This window comes from Uloborus diversus, chromosome 10 (genome assembly GCF_026930045.1).
Source record: "Uloborus diversus isolate 005 chromosome 10, Udiv.v.3.1, whole genome shotgun sequence".
Lineage (NCBI taxonomy): Eukaryota > Metazoa > Arthropoda > Arachnida > Araneae > Uloboridae > Uloborus > Uloborus diversus.
This window is the reverse complement of record NC_072740.1, coordinates 26360570-26384822: the sequence shown is the minus strand read 5'-3', so window position 1 is coordinate 26384822 and position 24253 is coordinate 26360570. Positions and strand designations below refer to the sequence as shown.

The following is a 24253-nucleotide window of genomic DNA, read 5'->3' as shown; positions in this document are numbered from 1 at the left end:
AAAATAGCGTAAAAAGCTGTTGAAATTGTAGTCTTCTTAACGTTTGTCAAGCATTTCTTGTCAAGCATTTCATTAGCGCTGCGTCCTACGAAGCGTTTAAACTTCGTCAACACTGAGCAATATTCCTCACAATCGTTCCATCTAATTAAGACTTCTACCGTGTGCAGGTAAGCGGCAGTATCCTCAGAAATTAGTTTTCGAGATATTTGAAGAAATGTGTGGTGGATTCAATACTAACAATAAGGAAATGTTGGAATTAGACTTTTTTTCGCGCTTTTTTTCAGCGGAAACTAAATAACCGTGCTTGTACAATAAAGATAACGTACTATAGATGACAAAAATGCAAAAAAAAAAAAAAAAAAAGAAGGGAAAAATGAATAAATTTGCAGTTACTGCCTTTTACCTGCACACCGCAGATTTGTACATTACACTAGCAGAATATAGCTCTGCACCTCTTGCAACTCTGCACTTATAAAAGTTTTCTTGCAACTAGTTAATGCCATGGCAAAAGAAATAAATGTCATTTTTTTAAATGTTCATTTCTTTATTAAGTATACATAAACACATTTTCAACAAGACAAAATTCATTCAAAAATATCGTTACAGAAAATAATACTTTAGCTAAATTTTAAGTATACTGCACGTTGATTCGTGAAGCCTCTTTTAGCAAATTTACCACCCCTCAAGTGCTATTTCACCACATGGGATTTCAATCTGACAGAAGATCTTAACTTGACAACGTTCTACACACAACTGAATGGTGATACATATATTATAACCTAGATTGTGGCTTATAGTAACTTAAAATACTTCATTAAAAAATTCAAACACATAAAATAAACATCTCATCTGAATAATTTAAAAAACTTTAAAATACTTAAACATCGCATTAAAAAAAGATAATATAGAAGAGGGACTTAGAGTAAATGAGCAGCATTTACATGCTTCTTTGACATACCTGTTTCTGTGCGTTGGAGATTGACCACGAAAAAAAAAAAAAAATCCCGCTAAAACAGGTGTGAGTAAATTTGAAAATTTAATATTTTGTATCTTATTATGCATACTTGCAAACCTTCGAAAAAAAACAGGAGATTCTACTAGAGGTATACAGATGATTCGCAGCGATATACTTTATATCATAATTATTAAAATCATGCTTTTAAATGCCATGAATATCAAATTTAAAATAAAATCATGGGAATTTTTCTGAGATGTAAGCTAATTAGTAGCAGCAAGAAAAAATATACTAAATACTGAAAATGAAAAATCAAATAAAATGATGTGCATTCATTAAAATTTAGTGCATTCCCCAGTCCCCACCAAAAATTTAGTTTCTAATATCCGGAAAAAATATGAATAAACATTTTTAAATAAAATAAAAAATAAGTAGATATGAAATAGCACATCTTCATGCCAATAATAGCCAATGAGGAAGTAACCCGCGTGTTTCAGCAATGAAACTCGCGCCACGGTGTGATAATTTGATAATATGTTTTGGTAATATTTAACATGCAGGGAAATGCTTTACCGTGACAAGGCTGAACTCGATCCGGTGGCTTAACTGTTTTGCTTCGTTGAACATGCAATACGAAAGGCTTCCAAAAATCAAATTTTCTTATTCTGTTATTTACAGGAGCAAATATTTTAATTAAAATTCTTGAGCAAACTAATTGCTTCAGTTAAATTGAATTTGGCGCTGTAAAAAAAGGAAGGATTTTTTCGAAAAAATAAATACATGAAATTGCTTATGCTCTGAGAAATATCACTTTATGAATCTTTATTTTAATTTCTCTAGTTTTTTATTTTCTTGAAGGGTATTTTTTTGAATTTTTCTATTTAAAAGTTTCAGTTTGTGAAAAATCATCCTGTTTGCAAACAGTTGTGGGAGGAAGTCCCACTTATGGATGTGTTCAGGACAATCGAACCAAGCGCAGTTAATTGTATTGAAGGCGAAGACTAATTTTTTTTTGATGCCAGGAGCTGAACAAATTTTAGGAAACAACTCCGTAAAAATCTTTCCAAATTTTATAACAGTTTCTTTTAAATGGGAGCTCATTTTAAATCTTAATGTAACTTTCTTGAATTTTTAGATCTCTTCTATTTCAATTTATTTTTCTTTTACTTTGTATATTAATTGGGTTAAAAAAAAACGAACTATAAGTCAAATAAATACTTATGTGCAAAAAGTAAAATGAGAAATAACAACGCCAAATAGCACACTTTGCAGATTACTGCAGATACGTGTTTCGGCGTTACAAATGAATGTCCTTTTCAATGCAAAAGAAATGAGCTTATGTTTGAAAAAACATCGGAGAAATGGTTAGGTTTCTTTTGTCGGGTGTCTTTTCAACCAAAAGCTCATTTCTTTTGCATTGAGAAAGCCGTCCATTGTAACGCCGAAACACGAGTCTGCAGTAATCTGCAATTCAGTCTGTTTGACGTGGTTATTTAATTTTCACAAACAAATGGGGTGGTTTCCTTCAGTCAAAAGTAGTACTTGTAGTCACTGAAATCGATAGAATAAGCAAAAACTATAACTTGGACCCAGAAAATACTTTCATTTTCCCAACACTTATTTTTTAATTATTTTTTTTAAATGTCCGATTTTTCAAACAAGGCGTGGTTTTAATGGCGTCACAAATGATGCAGTTTGCCGCATCTTTCACAACGTTTCCACGTTGTGATAATCAAGAAGCGAATTAAAATTGCGCTCTATGCTTGCCATCAACCATATCGTTGCCAATACACGTGAGTAAAGATTTTTGTTTAAAATATATTTTGATATTTGATCTATTACTGCATCTTTTTTTTTTTGGCACAGTTTGATTTGATCAAGAAGAAAAAATTTGAACTTAAAATTAAAAAATTCTTAGTAGTTCACAACATCATTTTTTTTTCTTTTTTTTTTTTTTTTTGTTTGTTCGCAAAAACTTAAAGCATTAATAAGAAAAAGCGTTGGAATTAAAGGGGCGTGTAGAAAAATTATTTTGTTTAGTTTTAGTTTTTGACAGCCCACTCCAAACGTATTTGTACTTTAGACTTTCTATGGCATTATGAAGAACACATCGCCGCTTAATCAGCGTCCCGTTAAATAGATTTTCAAAAGAATGGGAAGAAGATGTAAATTGAGTTTCAAGATTCCGTAGATAACATCTGGAATCAATTAGGTTTTGTTATCATTGTCGCGGGAACTGAAACCGGTGGTTAGTATCCCCGTCCTTTCTCCCCACTTTTTCTAAGAATTCTTAGTGTTGTAACCTTTACGCCAATTCCAAGAATCTTAAGTTCAACTTGGCGGCTATAGCTCTGAATGTCAGTTTTTTTCAAGCACCAGTTTTCATTCTACTTACGCTTGTTTTCCTTGCCATGCGTAAAAACCGGTCGTCGAGTGTCCAATCTTCACTAGCTCTATTATCTTTGGTATTATGACCGAGTTCATTCATGTGCGTTCATATGAATTTCTTTGTGTATGTTATGTGCATAAATTTTGAAGCATCTTAGATTTTATTATGGTGTATGTTGTTCTCTTTGCTTTCAACATCTGAATTGTCATACCAATTTTTTTTGAGAGTTTTGTATTGCAACTATTATTTAAGCAAAATAATTAATTTGGGAACTATAATGAAGATACACTGCGCACATCTATGTGCGCTCTGTAGCAATACGTAACATAATGAAAGAGTGTGTCATACGGATGAATAGGATATACATACCAGTGTTTGTAGCATACAGTGCCTTTGTGAACGAGTATACCTAGCTGCCTGAAATATATCTACTCGCTCTTCAGCCTTTAGCTGCTGTATGAGAACACTTAGCGTAACAAACACGCTACTCCTATCCCCTCCTCCACTAAAAAGACAAAGAAAAAAAAGTGAAGAAATTGAACATGTTATTCCAATAGTTCAAATTGATTTTCCTACAAATATTTATTTACCTGCAGTGAACTGTTATAGGCCCATTGCCCATCTGTTTTTCTTGATTTTGCTGTACATCTTCTATTAAAGTAATCAAACCAAGCGTACCTTCGGGAACGGTTCCAGCACTACAAGGCCATTCTTGAAATTGGAACTGATGAATTGTATGCTTGTCTTCACTCTTAAAAGTTATGAAAAGGAAAGCAAATATTAATAGTTGCATGCAGTATATAAAAGATTACAGTGCATGTATTAGCAATCCCTTTTTCAAAAAGATCAATTTCATATTTGCCCTAGCAATAAATCTTGAAGCATAGTTTTGGATTGGACAAATTTTACTACCATCAATAAAAACTATTTTTCTACAAATGAAGTAGGTATTGCACTAATACTTCAATTCATAGAAATAATATTAATTGAGGATTAATTCAAAAGTTACATTGTAGAAAAAGTTGAATAAAATAACGTGTAGGCGTTCAGTACTAAACCCAGTTAAACCAATTCAGGTATTTAGCATTAAAACCAACAAAATCCATATTTTTTCAAAATTGTCTCTTCTTTTTTCATTATTTGTTACTTCTTGAATACTATCACGCTGAAAAGCGATTTGAAATACATCTAGCTCAATGAGGCCTAAAATTGCTACCAAGTTCCGTTTTCCTTGAGGAAAAAATAGCATATAATTCTAAAATGTTCATTGTCCCTCCTGTAAAATGTTAAATAACAGATTGAACTGGTTTTGATACTAAACACCTCAACTTAGAGCGCTAAACCTGAAGGGCGCTTATACAATATTAGGGTTGTTCAAATGAAAAGGCACCAAACGACATAACAACGCAACCGTTAACATATTTTGCTAGGAATGCTATTAGAGTATCCAGCATAGATCGAAGCATGCATGGACTCTTGCATGCGAAGGAGAGAACAGAGGCTCTTACAAAGAGCACCGTCCAATTGACCGTCTTTTTTGACGTACGAGGTCCGCCACTTATTCACGAAGAATGGTTCTGCTCCGTGATAAGGCACGTCCACACGTCTCCAGGGTCACCCAGGTGACGCTGGCCAATATCAAGTGGGAGTAGCTTGACCATCCGCCCTACAACCGGACATGTCGTCCTCCGATTTCTATGTTAGACCCTTTGAAAAAGCATTTGAAAGGGAAGCGCTTTAACACGGACGACGAACTCAAGAACATTGTAAAGTACTGGGTCTTGTCACAACCACAGAAATTCTGGGAACAAGGAATCCTTCAGTTAGTTAATCCGTGGGAATGTGGTGCTCAGGCCTGTGGTACATACCTTGAATAAAGTCTTCATTTACACCCACAGTATCGTTCGGGACCTTTTCATTTGAACACCCATTATATATTGCTAACTGCAGATAATATTTGGAAGTGATGCAGAGTTGTAGAGAGTAATTTGAGCATTACAAAACATAGCGTTGACATTTGTCACATAAATTGTTTGATACATGACACAAATTTTTCGCCCACTTTATTTGCGCGAATACTCAACCCATATTGGGGATTTTGTTAAGCATTTTCAGTATCTTGATGAACAAAAAAGATCAGTTAAGAATAGTGATTTCAAAGTTTTTGATCTTTTGCAAATAAATGACAGTTCGTCAGCGCAGAAGTGCTTTGAAAATCTTACACTGTATTTAAAAAATACGTTAACAAAAAATAAATAAATAAAACAATTTGCATTATGTAACGTAATGTTTAGCTTATGTGTAGCTTAAACTTGATATTTTGCGTGGCTTAATATTGGTCTTATGCATTCCCTAATGACCTAACGTTATCATTTTTGTTACTAAATGTTTTTATGCATAATTTTTCATGTTATTGATTATTATGTATTTTTAATGTTATCTTACGTGATTAATATTAACAAGGATGATTAAAAATGGTCATAAATATGAGAGTTTTTATAACTTTTATGAAAAGCTGTTTTTACAAATTAACCTGCCTTGCATTTAAAGTTCATTTAAGTACAACAACAAAATAAAGCGAAAATTACTTACTTTTGATTTTGTGTTAATAACAGTGAATTCTCTTTTGGTATAAAATGGAAATTTTTCACTATTTTCAAAAGTCACTTCAATATAATCACATACTTTATCTTGCCCTTCTGTTGGCCAGTAAGGTTGACATTTAGTCTGAAAAAGAAATCAGTTTTATTTATTTAACTGCTAAATATTTGCATATGAAGCATGAATAAAAGCACGTGTTAAAATTGATTTAAATATTGATAAAATTGTTACTGTTCTTTATGGAACATAAAAATCATTTTCCGTAACCATAATGACTTATTTTTAATGATATCCCAAAACAACCTTAAAACATAAAGCATTTTAGAATATTTGCTATCATTTCAAATTAAAAACGTTCGTTTTGTACTCACTAAAATTTTCAAAACAAATTTTAAATTTTATTTTGGGATTAGTTGATGCCTTTTGATATTTAGTTGAAGCAAGTTTTTTGGACACAGAATGCCTCTTGGAAACAAACTGGAGAGTTTATCAGACTTATATCATAACATAGTTACAAGAAATATTGGTGACGATGAAACAAAAAAAACTATTATCACGTCCCATTACACTATTCCTAGATTACCTTTTTTTACTTCTGCAACCAATTTTATTAAGAAGATGAATATCAGGATAGTTGCTAAGAATTTTGCAGAATCTTTGGTGGTACTAATTGAAAGCATTTTGCAAAGCATTGGGAAGTATTTTATGTTTGTATTGTAATACCAAGCTTTTATCATTCCATTGTACATCTAGATCTGGAAAAGTCTACTACGTAATTACGACAAACTCAACAACTGAAGCTCTCTTATGAAGTTTGACCCATTGAGAAGAGATAAAATGGAGGGAGTGAAGACTTTCATTCGTGATGCGAAGACCCCAAGTCACGTGATAGATTTTAAGTAAAAACATTGGAAGAAATCAGGTTTTCTTCGTTAGTTTCACGCAATACGTGTGAACCATTCGTCGTTATTGAGTCACGTGACTCGAGCTCTTTGCCCAAGCTTTTGCTTCGCCAATGATTCGACTAGCTCCCTATATTTACTAATTTCTGCTCTAAGGTTTGACCCTACTTTTGTGCATAACTTTCAAGGCTTGGTGGTAACGAAGTTTAAACAAACCAATGCACAACATCACTTGATTCGGTACGTTCAATTGCGCTTCAGTCCACCTATTGTCCACTTCAATCTAGAGAAGCAAAATACTCAGTTTTCGAACTACGGGAATGAATCAAAATCCGGCTAGCTAATTTTTGGGTAGGTAACTCTGACTATAGTTAAGTTTGAGCTTCTGTGTTTGAAAATTTTATCTCTCTGATTGTTCTATTTTCTTAAAGAATTTTCAGTGGCTTCGAATATTTTATCTGTTTTTCAAGAAGCTTCTGTCTTATTTGCCCTTTTGCTTTTCAATTAGTAGTTAGATTCCCAGGCAAATTTTTCACCTTTAAAAGAGAAAAAAAGCCAAATTTCCAGCCATAATGCAACAGCAAGGTTTCTTCTGAACGACGTGTTTCAATAATTTGAAAGCACTGCAATTAGAGAGGCTTTTCCTCCCTTATTTTTTGAGGTTTTACATTTATCCCCTAAGTCAAAGAGCTGGCTGTGCAGTACATCTTTTGTATTCAAATTACGTGGTTAATCGTTTTTTGGTTACTATGAAAGTAAAAATCATGTTTTCAAAACTAACGCACAGGTGGTGAAATTTCCTTGTTGCAAAAAATTGTAATAAAGTAGTTAAAACGTTATTGAAATTCAACAACACAACTATTAGTGTTCATAAAAGACGTATTATCTCACTTAGAACATAAAATTATTCATCTTAAAACATATTTTTGAAGAGTATCGACGCAGGTTCAACCGTATATAGTGAAAATCGCATCTTGTTCTTAAAATTAATATGATTTGATTCAGTTTCAGAAATGATTTTTGGAGGTGACTTCGAGAAGTAAAAAAGTGGTACTACATCGTTAAATCTTTCATTACAAAGTCATGAAAGATTTAACGATGAATTATTTACCAAGGATTTAACGAAAGATTATTTACTAATTAAATTCAAACCAGAACGTACCATTTATGTACTAAACCCTGCAAAAAATTTCAAATACTTCTAAGTTTGTAAATAATGGCCCTTATGTTGAGCTTTTTTAAGAATGTATTTGAAATTTTTCCCCAGGAAGGAGGGTTAATTCTACCCCTCACCCCGGTTGGGAACAGCCTTGGATGGATTAGACTTCAATGACTACATAATGTCACAAAATTGAGAAAATTGCAGTAGTATTATAAGTTTCATTGAATTGTTCTGAAGCTATTTCGTTACGAAATTCAAAGGAAGGGATAATTCCTTCATTAGGTCAAAATAAAATCGAGATCACATTGGTAATATTTCTGTGAAAGTTCTGTATGTGATTTCTTTCTTTTCTTGTTTCTTATGAGATTTCAAAGAAATGAACAATTTCAATTTGATTTCTTAATTGAAATAACTCGTCTTAGAACACACTTGCATTTTTTTGAATGCTAATTACTGATCATATGAACAAACATCAATGAAAAAATTGCAACATTTTACATCCTTGAACTCAAAACGAGTAAGTTTAGTGAGCAAAATACATTCTTCTGCACAGACCTTCGACTCCGAAGTTACTCCTATGGTGCATAGCCAAGGCCTGATCACTGAATGGATCAATTAGATTGTGGAATAGGGCCCTGTCTTTAAGGGGCAGACTCATTCAAGGGCATTGACTAAAATTGTAAGGCCTGACTACAAGATGGTACAAGTTTGGCCGAGTGTCTCCCGGTATGTTAATAGAACCCTAGATAGCACACCATAGCTATGATTGTTTAGAAAAGTCATTTTCTTGAAACATGTTTCACGTTTTCGTACACAACAGTTAAAAATTATCATGCTCTCTAGGAAATAATTAAAAATAATTTAATGTAGTATAGCAGAACATTTAACAATTTAGAGGGAACATGCTCTATGGCCCACTCAAAATCTAAGACTGGAAACGTGTCATAATTTCAACGTCAAACCTTTAAGCTCATTCGCAAAATAAGAACGGTACTGATTTCAAAAGTTTTCAGAAATTTGAAGCAAAATGCTTTTTTAAACATTTAAAACTGAAGAAATTTTTTATCTGCTTCAATCATGAATCGTAAGAAAGACTAGTTTTACTTACGAATTGCCTTCTAAGCTAGCGCGAGCAATTTGCTTTTAAACAGTTTTCATTATTGCTTACAAAATGAAGCAAAAAGTTAAATAAAATACTTCTCATAATTACTCTCTAGAATACAATGTCAGTCTTAGGCAGCTGGATAAGGCTTAATATTACATGTTAATCAATAGAACTTAATTAATGTAAATGAATCTTACTTGTCCTTCTCCAATTTCTGAAAGCATTACAAGCGTTGTAATGCTTTGTTCTTTTATCATCCTCCAGAATTCTATCACCGTAGATTCTAAAGGATCTTGAGTTATGATGAATGACAACGATCTATCGTAGCCCTTTAGGGAGAATTGTACTCATTAATACACGCAAACACATATTTTATGTATTTATACATATTGCATATTTTTTGGAAATTTTTTTTTTATTGTGTCTTAACAGTTGCATCTTAGTTGTCTCAAGTGAAAATTATTTTCGGTAATGAAATATGAGTGAATAAATCAATACGAGTTAATACAGAATTAATACAATCACATATCTAGCAATTAAAAATACAAATAAAAGTCAAGTCAAATTATATTGTTTTTAAGATATAAAATAAAAGTTTAGGTGAGAATTCAAATTAAATTCAGGATATTTATTATGATAGCTTAAAACCATTATGAAGAAACAATTGTAAACGGGAATTAATACAATCACTATGTTTTATTTATGTAGTAAGATGATTCATGTTACATTGGGAAGCGAATGTAAGTATGAAAAATAATGGTTAATTCAAGAACACACCCTTACGAAAATGGTTGATAGAGCTTTATAGAATTCTATAGAAAGTTATAGAAGTCTACAAGAAAGTTTCTATAGAAATTATTTCTACATAATTCTATAGATATCCATATAAAACTTGAGAATGAAGTTTCTATCTATTCTGAAGTTTCTTCTATAAAATTCTTTAGAAACTGCTTTAGAATTTGAGCATGAAGTTTATATAGATAATTAATTCTATAAAGATCTACAGAATTTGATCATACAATTTCTTTTACCGTAGAATTTTGTAAAAAAATTGAGAATTCGTTCATTTTGTTTACAATTATAGCTTTCGTTGGTGTTTATATAGTATTTCCAATTTGGAAAAGTTAAAAATCCCTAATTAGGAATTTTAATCCCTGAAATGAAATAGTTTAATTCCTAATTAATCTATTTCATTTTAAGAATAATTATTTTAACAATTAATTATCTGTCAAGGTCATTTTTTTATTACAAGGGAGGATTGTAGTATGGTCTTTAATAATAATACTGTTGCATTTTGTCATAACCCAAAGAAAACAAATGAAACATTTGTAATTAAAAAATAGAAATACATACTCATTAAAGATAAAAAATTTAAAATTTTTAAAATATTTTATAGTAACATATAAAACTTCTCAACATTGAAATTAGTTTTAAGTGTGTGAGAAATCGTATAACTTCTTTTTCATTGTTTAGTAAATAAATTAATCGAAATTCCAAGATGCAATTTCCGTTTTTTTCGCGAGAGCTTGCCGGCAATATTTCTCTCAATCTCTTTGCGCATGCCCCAGTATGTTTTCCCTTTTCTGCCCCGAATGGAATCGTCCGTTTTCCACGTGCGATCGTCACAAAGCGTTGTGCTGAAAATGGCCGAACATTGCCGAATTCGTTAGAAATTATGTATTATTTTTGTGATGTTTTGTTAGATTTGATTGAAACCAAATAGGAACGAAAATATTTATGAATAGTAGTTATAAAACAAAACTTGAGTTTTAAATGCAGAACGCACTTGATTATGCATCGGAAATAGCAATTGATTTTGCTAAATAAATTATGCTCACGACTAAGTAATTACATTAATTTTTTAGTGGTTTTTGCACTATTAATTCATATGTAAGTAACAATAACCGAAAGTTTGGATGTGTTAACATTTATTTTTGTACTGATAGGGGTTTTAATATATTTAATTAGCACTCCCAAATGGTGGCATTGTCCAGTTTTATGTAGTGTCTCTATCTAAAAGTAATGTGTAATCGTTGGAATAAATTGCTGCACCTAATATTTTTAGGCATAATTTGGTTTTGTCAAACATATATTGATTATGTAAAGCATTTTAATTGTCTTTTATGAGGCTCTTAATAAGATCTATAGAGGATGTATAGGAAGATCTATACAGGCTCTAAAGAAATACCTGTATACAGTTTTATAGTATTATTGCCCAATTTTCTATAGGACATTTCTATGGAATTCTAAAAAAAACAAGTCTGTAGCATTCTATAGGAAGTATATAGAATCTATAGAACAAATTTTATAGAACCCTATAGAGTTTTTTTCTATAGAATTCTATGGAAAACGGCCTATAATTCTATAAGACTCTATATAAGTATTTCTAAAGATTTATTTTATAGAATTCTATAGACTATTTTCATAAGGGTACGCTGCGTATAATGTGAGAATAATTAGTTTAGAACGCAAAAACTGATATCGTGAATAGTCATTTCATTAATTTGTTTATTAATTTCATAGTAGCAGAAGGAAACAGATGCAGAAATCATCAAAAAAAAAGGCAAGGCAATAAAATCATAAATCAAGATTACGACTGTCAATTTAAATTGAAAAAGAACATAGAAATAATTTAAAATAATCTTCATATAATTGAATAAAGTTTAAAAAAATTTTCTGTGTTTTAATGACCGAAAGCAAATTTATTATCACGAGTAGTATTTTCATTGCTTTGTTCATTCATTTGATGGTAGAAGAATGAAACATAAGCACACATTCAGCAAAAAAGGCGACAATAAAAGCATAAATCAAGAGAAAAACTGAGAAAATAGAAATAACTGAAAATAATATCCATGTAATTGAATAAAGTTCTATGCTTTTGCCTGTGTTTTCAGCTCATTGAAATGAGGAAACGCAATAAATGCAAATTTTGAGTGTTATGTGCCTATTACATTAACTTACCCTATATTGCAGTGGCATAGTAGGAAATAAATTGATTTATACAAAAAATAAAATAAATCGAAGGAGAATTCGTAATAAATAAAGTTTTGGTGAGCATTTTGAAAGAAAAATAAGGTTCTGATATCCTTTATAAATGTATATTCTATCAGAACTAATTAAAAAATTTTACACGTTCAAAAAAGTTTTTCTGCTTAGTATTATTATAGATATATATAATGCTTATCCTATAAATTTTTATGTTAAAATTTATTTCAACCCACTAAAACGAAAATTTGTCTACTGTGAAAATCTAACATTATGCCTCTTTATTTAAATTTACGAGTTTTTAATGTAATGTATAATGTTTAACAAAATGAAAACAATGAGTACTTCATGCGCAAGCAATGTCTTTGTCATGGCTTGTCTTCGAAGTCATTAACATGCAATGCAATTAACATTTTGAAATTAATAATGAATATCTGTCATAAAAGAATGCTTGACCTTTTAAAAATAAAAAGCTCATCTTTGAGCAAAACAGAACAACATAATATAATAGTTAAACAGCACTGCAATACAGTTACATACTCTCGAATTTACGAACTCCTTGGGACTTCGGAAAAAAGTTTGTAAAATACAGTGTTCGTAAAATTGAAACGTATCGAGAGGTATGTACAACATACGTTACGCATATTCCAATGGGAAGATCTAACGATACTAATAGATATTACATTTTTCGTTGTGCGGAAAAAAACCCCTTTTTAAATTAAAGAAATAAAAGTAAAGACGGGTAATGATGAAACTACTATTTATAAACGAAAGGAAATATCTTCTCTGAAATTGCCTGTTTCAGGTGCTGGGATTCTTAGGAAAGAGCTTTTTTGACCTTAACTCGAGTTTGCAAAAAATATTTTTGCCCTTTCTAGTTTGAAAAACAATCGAAAAAAAAATTTTTTTTTCAATGGAAGGTTTTTCGAGACTACCAAATAGTTCGCAAAATCGAGATGCTCGTTGAATCAAGCGTCAACTGAAATAAAAGCAGTATATTACCCACAAATCAATAGGAAAGTTATAAGTGAAAAATTATATATATACAGAAAACAAAGGGGGCAAAGTGCGAAAAGCTTCCCTAAGCCCTGGTTTCCTAGGAGCGAATCGCCGATCTTCGACGTCGCTCCTCGCTGTGACGCTGAAATCAAAGTCAAGCGGATTCCGGCGTGGCCCTTGACGACGTCGATTTAGCTCGGGCGCGCATGCGCAGAAGAATCAAGTTTTTCCCTTGGCGAGAAGCGACGCCGACGATCGGCGGTTCGCTCCTAGGAAAGCAAGGCTCTAGGAGAAAAAAGTTTAAAACTAATAAAAATTCCAATGGGAAGGGAAACGCAAAACTCGCATATTTTCATGGTAGGAAAAAATAAGCCATTTTATGCTGTTAAAATATCTAAACTTCGCGTTTTAATAAATCCCCAGAACACGTTTCTTTCCATAGTTATTAGTGCATTTTTACGCTACTGGACTTAGTGACGTGAATTTTTGTTTAAAAATCCGAATCTTCATCGTTCCTGAATTACGTCTTAACGATTGTACTGATTTAGCAGGTAAAGTCCATATTATATTTCTAACATATATTATATAAAGCGGGATAAAGAAAAAAATAAATACAAAATTTATCCATTTAAATTACCTGTATGAATGACGCATTGATGTATGAAGAATGATCACGTGATGGTGAAGGAGGTAGAATGACCCTGTTAAGATCATCTATAAAGATAAAATAACAGATTTAATATCTGAGAGAAGTATAGTCAAAACAATCATTATACGCTGTGAGTAAATTCTGAAAAGAAAAGTATAAATTAGAATATTTTCTAACATAAATGCAGAGCAAATATAATACAGATCATACCAACTTACTTTGAATGCCACAGCAGGCAACAGTTAGGTCACTTTTCTATAGATATAATATAAAATTTATACCTACCATTCAACATAATGATTAATATCCCAAATTAACAAAAGCAACATAATATAATAATAATAAAACTGAGTCAAATAATCTCTTAAGAAAAAATACTATACGTTACTTACTTCGATTGTAGGAATTACAATCGAATAGCCAGAACATATTGAGTATTTCTAACAGGAATAAACAAAAGAAGCAATATTTTGCAATAGAATTAAAATTAAAAAGTATATTTTTGTATTTTGTACACATTTGAGTTAATTACAAAAAAACACTTTTAATAACAAAATATAAGTTTTGGCTGAATACATGCATGACATTTATACAATTCAGATGACCTCTATAGTTGAAAGGATTCCACTTTTTTACCATACCTTTCTTTGATGGTATGCAAAAATACTTACAAGGAATTATAAAATCATATCTGTTTTTTCCAACATTCATATCCATAGTTCCGACGCAACAGGTTTTGGGATCTTCAATTACCTCGCCAAGTTTCTGGTGGGAAAAGTTTAGAATGAAATAAAATTTAAAAACCATTTTACATTCAGAGGGAAATCTTTTCGCATAAAATAAATGAAAATCTAAAAATTGAAAATAAAAATTTTCAATCTATTTTCAAGTGTTACCTCAAACTCGATGGAAAGACCAGTTTTATCAGTATCCCTGACTTTTTCTTTTAGTATTTCGTAGTGGTCCCTAAGATGTCTAACTTCAATTTCTGTGTCGCCAAATTGTGCATGTTCCATTAGTGCTCTGTACACAAAAATGTATTGTTTCTGCAATGGAAAATAATAACACAATGAAAGGCACTACATGTTGTATGAAACAGTTAATAATGATCTGTGATGCAAAAACATATTTTGCGTAACATTCATTTTAATACTAATTAAAAAAGCATTTTAACCTAAAACTTACTAATGACTGAACCAAAAAGTTTCGCTGGTGCCGCAACGTACTGACATGACTAAATACATCTATTCGACCTTCCTCTTCTAACTGCTGTAATAGGCTATCAATGGCAACAAACGTTCCAGTACGCCCTACACCAGCACTGTAAAATGTGAAAATGGGAGAAATCATAAGTCACAGCATATAATAATAAATAAGCAGCATAATATAATAAATATGATACATATTTACAGGTTTAAAATAAAAAGAAAATAAGGGAGCTTAAAATAAACACAGGGTTAAAATATAAAATTTAACAGTTAAAAATCATTCAATTCTCCATTTACTAAAAAGTTTATGATACTTTTTTTCATTAAAAATAAGTAAATACGAAACCATTCTGATGCAACCAATATAAGGTAACAATGGAAAAACGATTAATTCTCTATCTTAGTTTATCCACAGAAATCCATTACATTTATAAACGTAATATAAAAAACATATGTGTCATTTTCACCTTTTAATGTGCCTAATTTGTTGTAGTTTAGCTAAATTTTTGTATTTATTCTATTAGTTTTTATTTAAAATTTTGTAATATATATATCAATTCTCGAAGCTTTACTTGTAAGTTGTTTTCCAACGTAGCTAGCAGTTAAGAAAGGATATCATATCATCTCATATCGTTTTGGTAGAAATTTGGTGGGAAATCACAAAATATTGTGAAGCTTGGTCCCATTTGGTGACTTTTTGAACCTCATTAATAACTGGAATGTAATAAAATTTCTCAGGATTTTCATACGAAAGTATAACAAGATCTGTAGAGTTATTGCCAGTTATTATTCAGCTGTTTAGTTCTGTTACGACACTTTAAGTGCTTTGCGATTTTTACCATTGTGTTTTTATTGAGTTTGAAAGTAAACACGTGTTTACCGTTGCGGCAACAATGTTTCTATGAGACTTGTCTATTTTCTGGTTCTTACGGCGACTAAGTTATAAATTGATTTGCTGCTTTATGAACTGAGCCATGTTTCCAAAAAAAAAAAACTGAAATAATGACTGACTGTTTACTGTATGTATATATATTTTCGTGTTACATAACAATAAAGAGCAGCGTGATCGATCAAGGGTTGGCAGGAATTCATGTCCTTGTAAGAAATCCTTTTTAGTAGCAATAAAATGAAGAAAAAAAATGCAGAAGATTTTAACAGAAAATGTAAAAATTACACATCTTTTTTTTAAAGATTTGCTTAAAATCGTGAAATTTTAGCATATAATTTTTAAAATAGTATTTTTTAATTTTGGGCAGTCGTGTTCTCTCTTTATATGTGCCTTCTCTTTGCTGTTACTGCCCCCCGATAGAAGATTATCTTTATTTTTACTTGAAAATAGTTATAGTTTGTTTAAACACTTATTTAAATGAAATAACTTGTTTTCAAACTGAACAACCAACCTGCAATGGACTAGAAGTGGACCTCTGTCCGAACAATAATGCTCATTTACACGTTTTATAAAGCGTAGCAACCAAGATGGCTGTTCTGGAGCTAAAAAATCTTTCCATAAAACAAAATGAAAATGAAGCACTTCTCGTTCTTCCGTTAAACCATCCTAAAACAAGTAAAAAGAACACTCATAAATAGGAAGTAAATTACTATAATCTTGATACTGTTAGTTTGTATTATTTATGGGTCAGTACAGAACATTAATAAATTAGTCTTATATGCACAACTAATTCAGAAAGTAAAATTATGAACGCCTCTTTCCCCTGAACCCCCCTCCTGCCATGCCATTTCAGATCGTCTAAAGTTTAGCGTTTTACGAGCTTCAATTTCGTAACGTTTTACAACTGCTTTAAAACTTTCTTAAAAACTAAAATGTTGCGTAAAATCCACTTTGTGTTAAAAATTTCAGACCTGTTTTGTATCCTTCAGTTGCTGGCTTTAGTTCATGTAGCGTGTCAGCATTGCGTTTGCAACCATATGTTCCTATATGATTCTTGCTTCTTATTGTCCCCTCTAGCAGCCCTTAAATTTTGTCCTTATCATTAGGGGGAACTCAGCACTCGATAATCCAACCGAATCCAGAAAACTCGGTCACATTCTGGCAAGATGAAAAAACCCCACGCGAAAAACCTGTTGCGCTTGCATTCCCGATAACCTGAAATTTTTAAATTCTTCCACTTTTCGGTCCACATTTAAGTCGTACTTTCGAGATTCTTGACCCACAAATTATGTCATTGAGTGATTCCACGGTCCCGCGGTGGACAATTTGGATTAAATATTCCTTATGATTTCACATATGTGCATAAAAACAAATGCTGAAAGTTGAAAATTTGTTGACCTAGCAAAAGTAAACAGACTCCTCATGTGATTTGTTAAGCAAAACATTTTTCTAATTTCCTTTCTAATTGTTTTGTTTTTCCATGAAGTTTACCTGTCACGTGTGAGACACGCTTTTGGACATCAGCCTTAAAGTTCTTAATTCTAACAACACTAAAAAATTTTGTGTTATCTTACCCCATAAAATTGGTTGGATCTTAGCTGCCTCCACTGTTCCGGAGTAACTTAACTGATATAACTGGTGTAAACTGGTATTTTTATATTGCTAGTACTAAGGTCTAGTATTAGTAAAATGAAAATCCCTGCTAAACCAGAAGCTAAATCTCTCTCTCTGCATATTGGAACATGCGTTTGAAACTATTAAGTGGCCGTCAAATGCGTACAACCCCCCAGTTTTTTGACCTAGCGACGATCCTGTACACGTGTGATTTCTTATGCATTTTTTACTTTTTTTTGCATATTATATGTTTTAAAATTAAATACAATCCTGTTCCGTGCAGACAAAATGTCTGCTTTTTCGTAGAGTAGCCCCAAAATGGATAATCTTTTCAACAGAGAATGGTGAATCCAGAAACATGCCAAAAAGAGATAGAGTGTGGCGGTTGTACAATAGTGCAACTTGATGTGTCTATGTTTGTATGATGGATTACATTATGTTCATTGTTGCTTCAGTCATAATATATGGTTATTGATAGTTTCGTATGCAGCTAGCATCAAAAAGACTTTTGAAACATATATCCCGTAATTTTTCAAACTGTATTCCGCGGATAATCTATCATAAAAAGGTTGAAACTTTCTGGGGTATAGATTATACGAGACCTCAGCCACAAGGATTAAAATAAACGAAGAACGGCGCCATTTTGCTCAAAACCATTCCCATTCGGCTTTCGCGTATTGAAAACCTTGATTTTGTTGCTTATTCATATATTCTTAGATTCCATGTGTTACGTAGTACATCAGCGTTTTGCTGTAACTGGGCAACAATCTTTTAGCATCTGTTTCGATTCACGATATTTTCAACTGTTTTCTTAGTAGTACAAACCACAATGCATAGTGAAAAGATATACGAAGCTATTTTTTAGTATGAACAGCATTTTTCTTACTACATGAATCAGCTTTTCGTATAATGTTGCTCTTTGTATAATCCGCGGATTTTATGTCAATACGTACTATCTGACGACTATTTTTTAAATACTTCAAAGTGTGCAACTGAGGATTATACCACTGAAAATATGATCATGATTTTTTAAAATACTACACTGTTAACTCAAACACATCTCGGTTTGGGACCTATCAGTGCGTTCAATTTTAATTTTATTGAAGGTTAAAAACGCAAAGTGTGAATTAATATCAAATATGATTATTATACTGTTCGAAGAGACAAATACTTACTATTGATATCTTTAATTTTTTGATTATTTGATGTTCTTATAATTAATGAATCATCTTTAACAAAAATTACTATAATTTTTTAGCTCTTCCATCGCGTAAAATTCTGAAATTGAAAATATTTTTACAAAATTCCCTTTCGTACTAAAATTTTAGTTCAAAAATTGACTGAATCGAAGTCAACTTCTGAACTGCGTGGAATTATGAGAATTTTCTTTTAGCTCGCAGTGAAGGAAATGTTTTTCACGTAAATAGCGAATATTTTTTCGAAAATTTCTTTACAACAATTCAGAATTATCGTGCATACTATTAGGCTTTTAGAACATATACTTACTTTGGTATATTCAACTTGAAATCTTCTAACTATATAATCTGAATACCTTTTTGTACTAATTACTGTAACAACGAACATCTTTTCAATCTCTTTTGCACAACTATCACTCCAATACTGGGCACATTTCACCTAAAACATAAATTGGTACGTATAATTTATGTTAATACACACAAACACACTTGTATAAACCATTGAGAAGGGATAAATATTGACGAGATTGAAGCTTTCAAATCTAGAAGCAAGGATCTCAATGCACATGATATATTTTAAAGCAAAGTATTGGAAGATATCGGTTTTCTCTCCATCGTTTCATGTGAAACGTGTCTCCCATTCGTCGTAGCTGAACCAGAGACCATAGCTTTGAACCATGTGACTTGGGATATATGCCTCAGCGTTTCCTAAGCTAATCATTGAACTTGCTCTTTCCAGTAAACTAACTCCTGCTCTAAGGTATAAGCACTTCCAACATTCTATTATGAGACAATCTTTTTCTAAATCACTATATCAAAATTCTCATGCGAATTCAAATTTCTCACTTTCATACTCTTTTTATTTTTTTATTCTAACCCTAGATTCTGTGACACTACCGGATTTACAAGCAAATAAAGACAGCCCGGTCACGATATCCAGAGACTGCAGTTTTGCCCTTGTTAAAGACTCATCTGTCTGGAAAGTCATGACCGAGCTAGAGGCAGATGAAGCTGAGATTACTTTAAAACTGGTAGCAAAAATAGATTTAGCACTTCAGCGAGATTCCGCAAGTAATGGTGCCGCTCCACTCAAAAATTACTAATCTGACCACTGCAAAAAAAAAAAAAAAAAAAAAAAAAAAAACCTTCATATTGAAACATTCGAGCGTGTCGGATTTTTACACAGAAGGTTCAGCCTTTTGGTCCAGTCATTGGTAGCCTAAAATCTGACGATTATTTTGAGGGATATTCTTAATCTGACAGCTAGGAGAGAAAAACTTTTTTTTTTGTAACTTTCTAACCTTCTAACACCCTTGCGTTACGCTCAAATCGTCAGATTTTTTAAATGTACACTCTTTTGTTTGTAATTAACCCACCTGATCTGAATCTGACGCGCTTCAATAACTCTAAGGATCAATTTTTTTTACTAATCTGACAGGCTGTCCTAGATGCATCTACCAACGAAAAAGCTCAACATTTGGTGTAAATACTCGACAGGATGTAAGGTATCTCCCTTATGTTTATCTGACGCGCTCGAGTAAATCTTCAAGAACACATTAGACTCCCCTTTTACCAATCTTTATAGCCGATTTGTGATAGTTAGTCATGTCAAAATCGGCAGATTATATGTTTTCTGTGATTCTTGCATTATTTCCTTTGTCATTAAAAAAAAAAAAAAAAATCAACCTCGCTCGAGAATATCCACACAACGTTTTTTTTACAACTTTGTAACCCTCCCACACCCTTGCGTTACAATCAAATCGTCAGATTTTGTAAATGTACACTCTTTAGCTTGTAATTAACCCACCTTTTCTTAATCTGACGCGCTTCAATAAATCTAAGGATCAATTTTTTTTACTAATCTGACAGGCTGTCCTAGACGCATCTACCAACGAAAAAGGCCAACATTTGGTGTAAATACTCGGCAGGATGTAAGGTATCTCCCCTATGTTTATCTGACGCGCTCGAGTAAATCTTCAAAAACACATTGGACTCCCTTTTTGCCAATCTTTATAGCCGATTTGTGATAGTTAGTCATGTCAAAATCGGCAGATTATATGTTTTCTGTGATTCTTGCATTATTTCCTTTGTCATAAAAAAAAAAAAAAAAAAAAAAAAATCAACCTCGCTCGAGAAAATCCACACAACGTTTTTTTTTTACAACTTTGTAACCCTCCCACACCCCTGCGTTACAATCAAATCGTCAGATTTTGTAAATGTACACTCTTTAGCTTGTAATTAACCCACCTTTTCTTAATCTGACGCGCTTCAATAAATCTAAGGATCAATTTTTTTTACTAATCTGACAGGCTGTCCTAGACGCATCTACCAACGAAAAAGGCCAACATTTGGTGTAAATACTCGGCAGGATGTAAGGTATCTCCCCTATGTTTATCTGACGCGCTCGAGTAAATCTTCAAAAACACATTGGACTCCCTTTTTGCCAATCTTTATAGCCGATTTGTGATAGTTAGTCATGTCAAAATCGGCAGATTATACGTTTTCTGTAATTCTTGCATTATTTCCTTTAACATAAAAAAAAATTTACCTCGCTCGAGAAAATCCACACAACGTTTTTTTTTACAACTTTGTAACCCTCCCACACCCTTGCGTTACAATCAAATCGTCAGATTTTGTAAATGTACACTCTTTAGCTTGTAATCAACCCACCTTTTCTTAATCTGACGCGCTTCAATAAATCTAAGGATCAAATTTTTTTTACTAATCTGACAGGCTTTCCTAGACGCATCTACCAACGAAAAAGGCCAACATTTGGTGTAAATACTCGGCAGGATGTAAGGTATCTCCCCTATGTTTATCTGACACTCTGGGCTCCCCTACTACTAGCAGAATCACAGCAGATTCATTGACACAGCTTTTCGGGCAAATCCTCCATTACTATTATTTTACGTTGGGCTCTATTTGAAGCCTAAATAAGGGTTGCATTTCCAATTTTGGTCAAAGCAAAACAGCCGTTAAGAGAATTTAAACTTCCTTGTTTCATTCAAAAAAGAAAATGAAAAACAATGGTTAATAGAAATGTTATTCATGTAATATTTATATATGTTATCACTTTGATTAAATACAAAATTTTGCAAAACTTTCTTGACAGAGTATGCATTGAATAAAAATAAATAAATAAATAATACTAACCTGACCATGCTCTTCAATTCCAGTAAGCATAACCACAACTGTTACTCGATGCTCCCAAAGCATCCTCCAAAAATCTGTGACTGTTCTATCTAAAGGACCTTGGGCACATATAAATGTCTTTCTTCCTTTATACCCCTAAAAAAGGCATTTCTAATTTTCAACTTTGTTAACATTCGGTTTTTTTTACATAAAATCATACAGGAGATTTATTGTTCACAACATACTGGTTTCCAAACATTATGGAACATTCATGAAATAGTGATAACATTCCGATTGAGCCAATTTGGATTAAATTTGCACTGGTTCCTTAGTATAAAAGGAGCTGACTAAAACGGCAATTTACAAATTAGTGTTGCTCAGACTGCAATTAGAATGTATCATCCTTGAGAAGCACAAAAACGCGTATTAGAGAATCAGGCTGCATACATCAGTGTGGTAGTAATAAAAGAAATTTAATGTAGTTAATTCGTTATAATGAATTCGAGGCAGTATTTCCTTGAGGCAGTTCTATAGAGTCATTCAAATAGTGGAAGCTGCCCAAATTGCTCACTTTTCCTTGCAAAAAAAAAAGGTTCAATTCCAAGGTCTTTTTCTTTCCTATCTTCTTGCTTCACGTTATTAAAAAGGCAGGGAGAATGACCATTATAAAAATTAAAATTGTAGATAAAATTTGACAACAAATAGTTATGTATTCATTAGTTGATTAAGCTGCTTGATATTTGAGCATGAATTGGGGGATTCAGGGGTTCTCCCTAAAAAGTTTTATTCCAAAAACGCAATTTTCTACTATCCTTGGTGATATTAGGGGAAAGAGGTTCCAAGAAGCTTCTCTAGAACTTTTCTAACCGATGTTTTAAAAATGCGATTGTTGGCTATCGTTGGAAACGTAAGAAAAGGCATTGGGCTTCTGAAATCTCTCACAGTCACTTTTCGATATTCGAGCTCCCAAAAGTGCAATTTTAGATGATCTTCAATGATTTAGATAAAACGGGGGCGCTTCTCCTGAAATCAGTTTGGAATTGAAGTCCTACAAACGTAATTGTAGGCCGTCTTTGATGACGTTAGGAGAAGGTGTGAGGAGTTCAGACCTCTGCTCAGAAATGTTTCAATGTTGAAGATTCATAAACGCAAATTTAGGTTTTTTTTTTTGGGGGGGGGGGACGTTAGGGAGAGGTTCTGCGGCTCCGGGAAATATTTCGAAACTGATGTCTTAAACGTGATTGTAAACCATTTTCGGTAACTTTAGAAGAAGTGATGGAGCTCAGGGACGTTCCATCTAAAATATTTCAAAACTGGAGTTCCTAAGGCGCAGTTATAGGTGATCTTCGATTATGGTAGGAAATAGGATGGGACGGGCTTGGGGGCAGTTCTCCGGAAATTATTCGCAATTGAATTGCTAAGAACGTAATTTTAAACCATTTTAAAGACGTTAGGGGGTTCGGTACAACAATTTTCAAAATTGTGATTTCAATAACGTAGTTATAAACGTCCTTTGATGATTAGTGGTTCATTCCTCCCGCAAGAAATTTTTCAAAATTGGCGTGTTATAAAAGCAGTTTTTGGCAATCTTTCTTAGCTTAAAGAAAAGGAATGGAGTTCAGAGATTTTCATTCAGTAGTTTTCTCAGCATTTAAGCTCCAAAAACGCAATTTAAATGATCTGCACAACGTATGAGGAGATTCAAAGAATTTCCTACTGCAATTTTTTGAAATTAAATTCTCAAAAGGGTCAAATTCTAGACGATTTTTGAATGCACAGGAAGAAGGGGTTTCGGTTCCCTAAAAATGATTGGATTTAGAGTTTTGAAAATGCAGACTTAGAATATTTTTTGTTAAGTTAGAGTGAGGGGAGTTTCGATGGTCTTCTTCCGGAAATGTATCGAAATTTCTTACATTGTGTGTGCGGGAAGTAGGGGGAGGGGAGGTTACTCTAGTGGCTCACCCCGTGGGGGGGGGGGGGGGGTAATTCTTCTTGAAATATATATGAACACTTTTTGTTGGAATATTTATTGCCACTGTTTCGAAATGGTAGCTTTTATTTTATTTGTTTATAGAAAGCTATTTCTAAATTAATTTTTGCAACATTCTAGCCAGTTGATGCTTAATTTTTTGACTCCCCCCCCCTTCCACCTCACTCCTAAAGAAAAACTTGGAAGTCAAAAATGTTTGCTAATGGAATACTTCTTTTATTATTATGTGAAAAAAACTAAAAAATCCAGAAAATGAAAAGAAACTTCGGATAACATAAGAAGTTTTTAAGGTCAAATCGAAACCTACAGAAGTTGAAATCCCAAAATCCTCCCTTGCGTGCACTTGTAGCTCAAGATTGCAAGTGCAATGTCAGCATACAGTAAAAGAAAATAAAGTGAAATGATGAATAAATATTTAAATACTTATTGTTTCAGGATGCTTAAAACAATTATTTCTTAGGTTACGAATACAGAAAA

General features: G+C 32.4%; 1 protein-coding gene across 1 annotated transcript in view; it reads right to left on the bottom strand.

Annotated features, from left to right (window-relative positions):
* LOC129231693 (tyrosine-protein phosphatase 69D-like) overlaps positions 1–24253 on the bottom strand; it is a 679130-nt gene that overhangs the window by 9976 nt on the left and 644901 nt on the right. The window contains exons 18-28 of the mRNA XM_054866058.1: positions 21808–21942; positions 18965–19093; positions 16356–16510; positions 14933–15068; positions 14644–14793; positions 14419–14512; positions 13736–13812; positions 9312–9443; positions 5937–6071; positions 3935–4095; positions 3714–3849 (exon numbers count right to left, since the gene is read on the bottom strand). Of these exons, the coding sequence (XP_054722033.1) occupies positions 3714–3849; positions 3935–4095; positions 5937–6071; positions 9312–9443; positions 13736–13812; positions 14419–14512; positions 14644–14793; positions 14933–15068; positions 16356–16510; positions 18965–19093; positions 21808–21942 (1440 nt within the window). The remainder of the gene's footprint in view (positions 1–3713; positions 3850–3934; positions 4096–5936; positions 6072–9311; positions 9444–13735; positions 13813–14418; positions 14513–14643; positions 14794–14932; positions 15069–16355; positions 16511–18964; positions 19094–21807; positions 21943–24253) is intronic.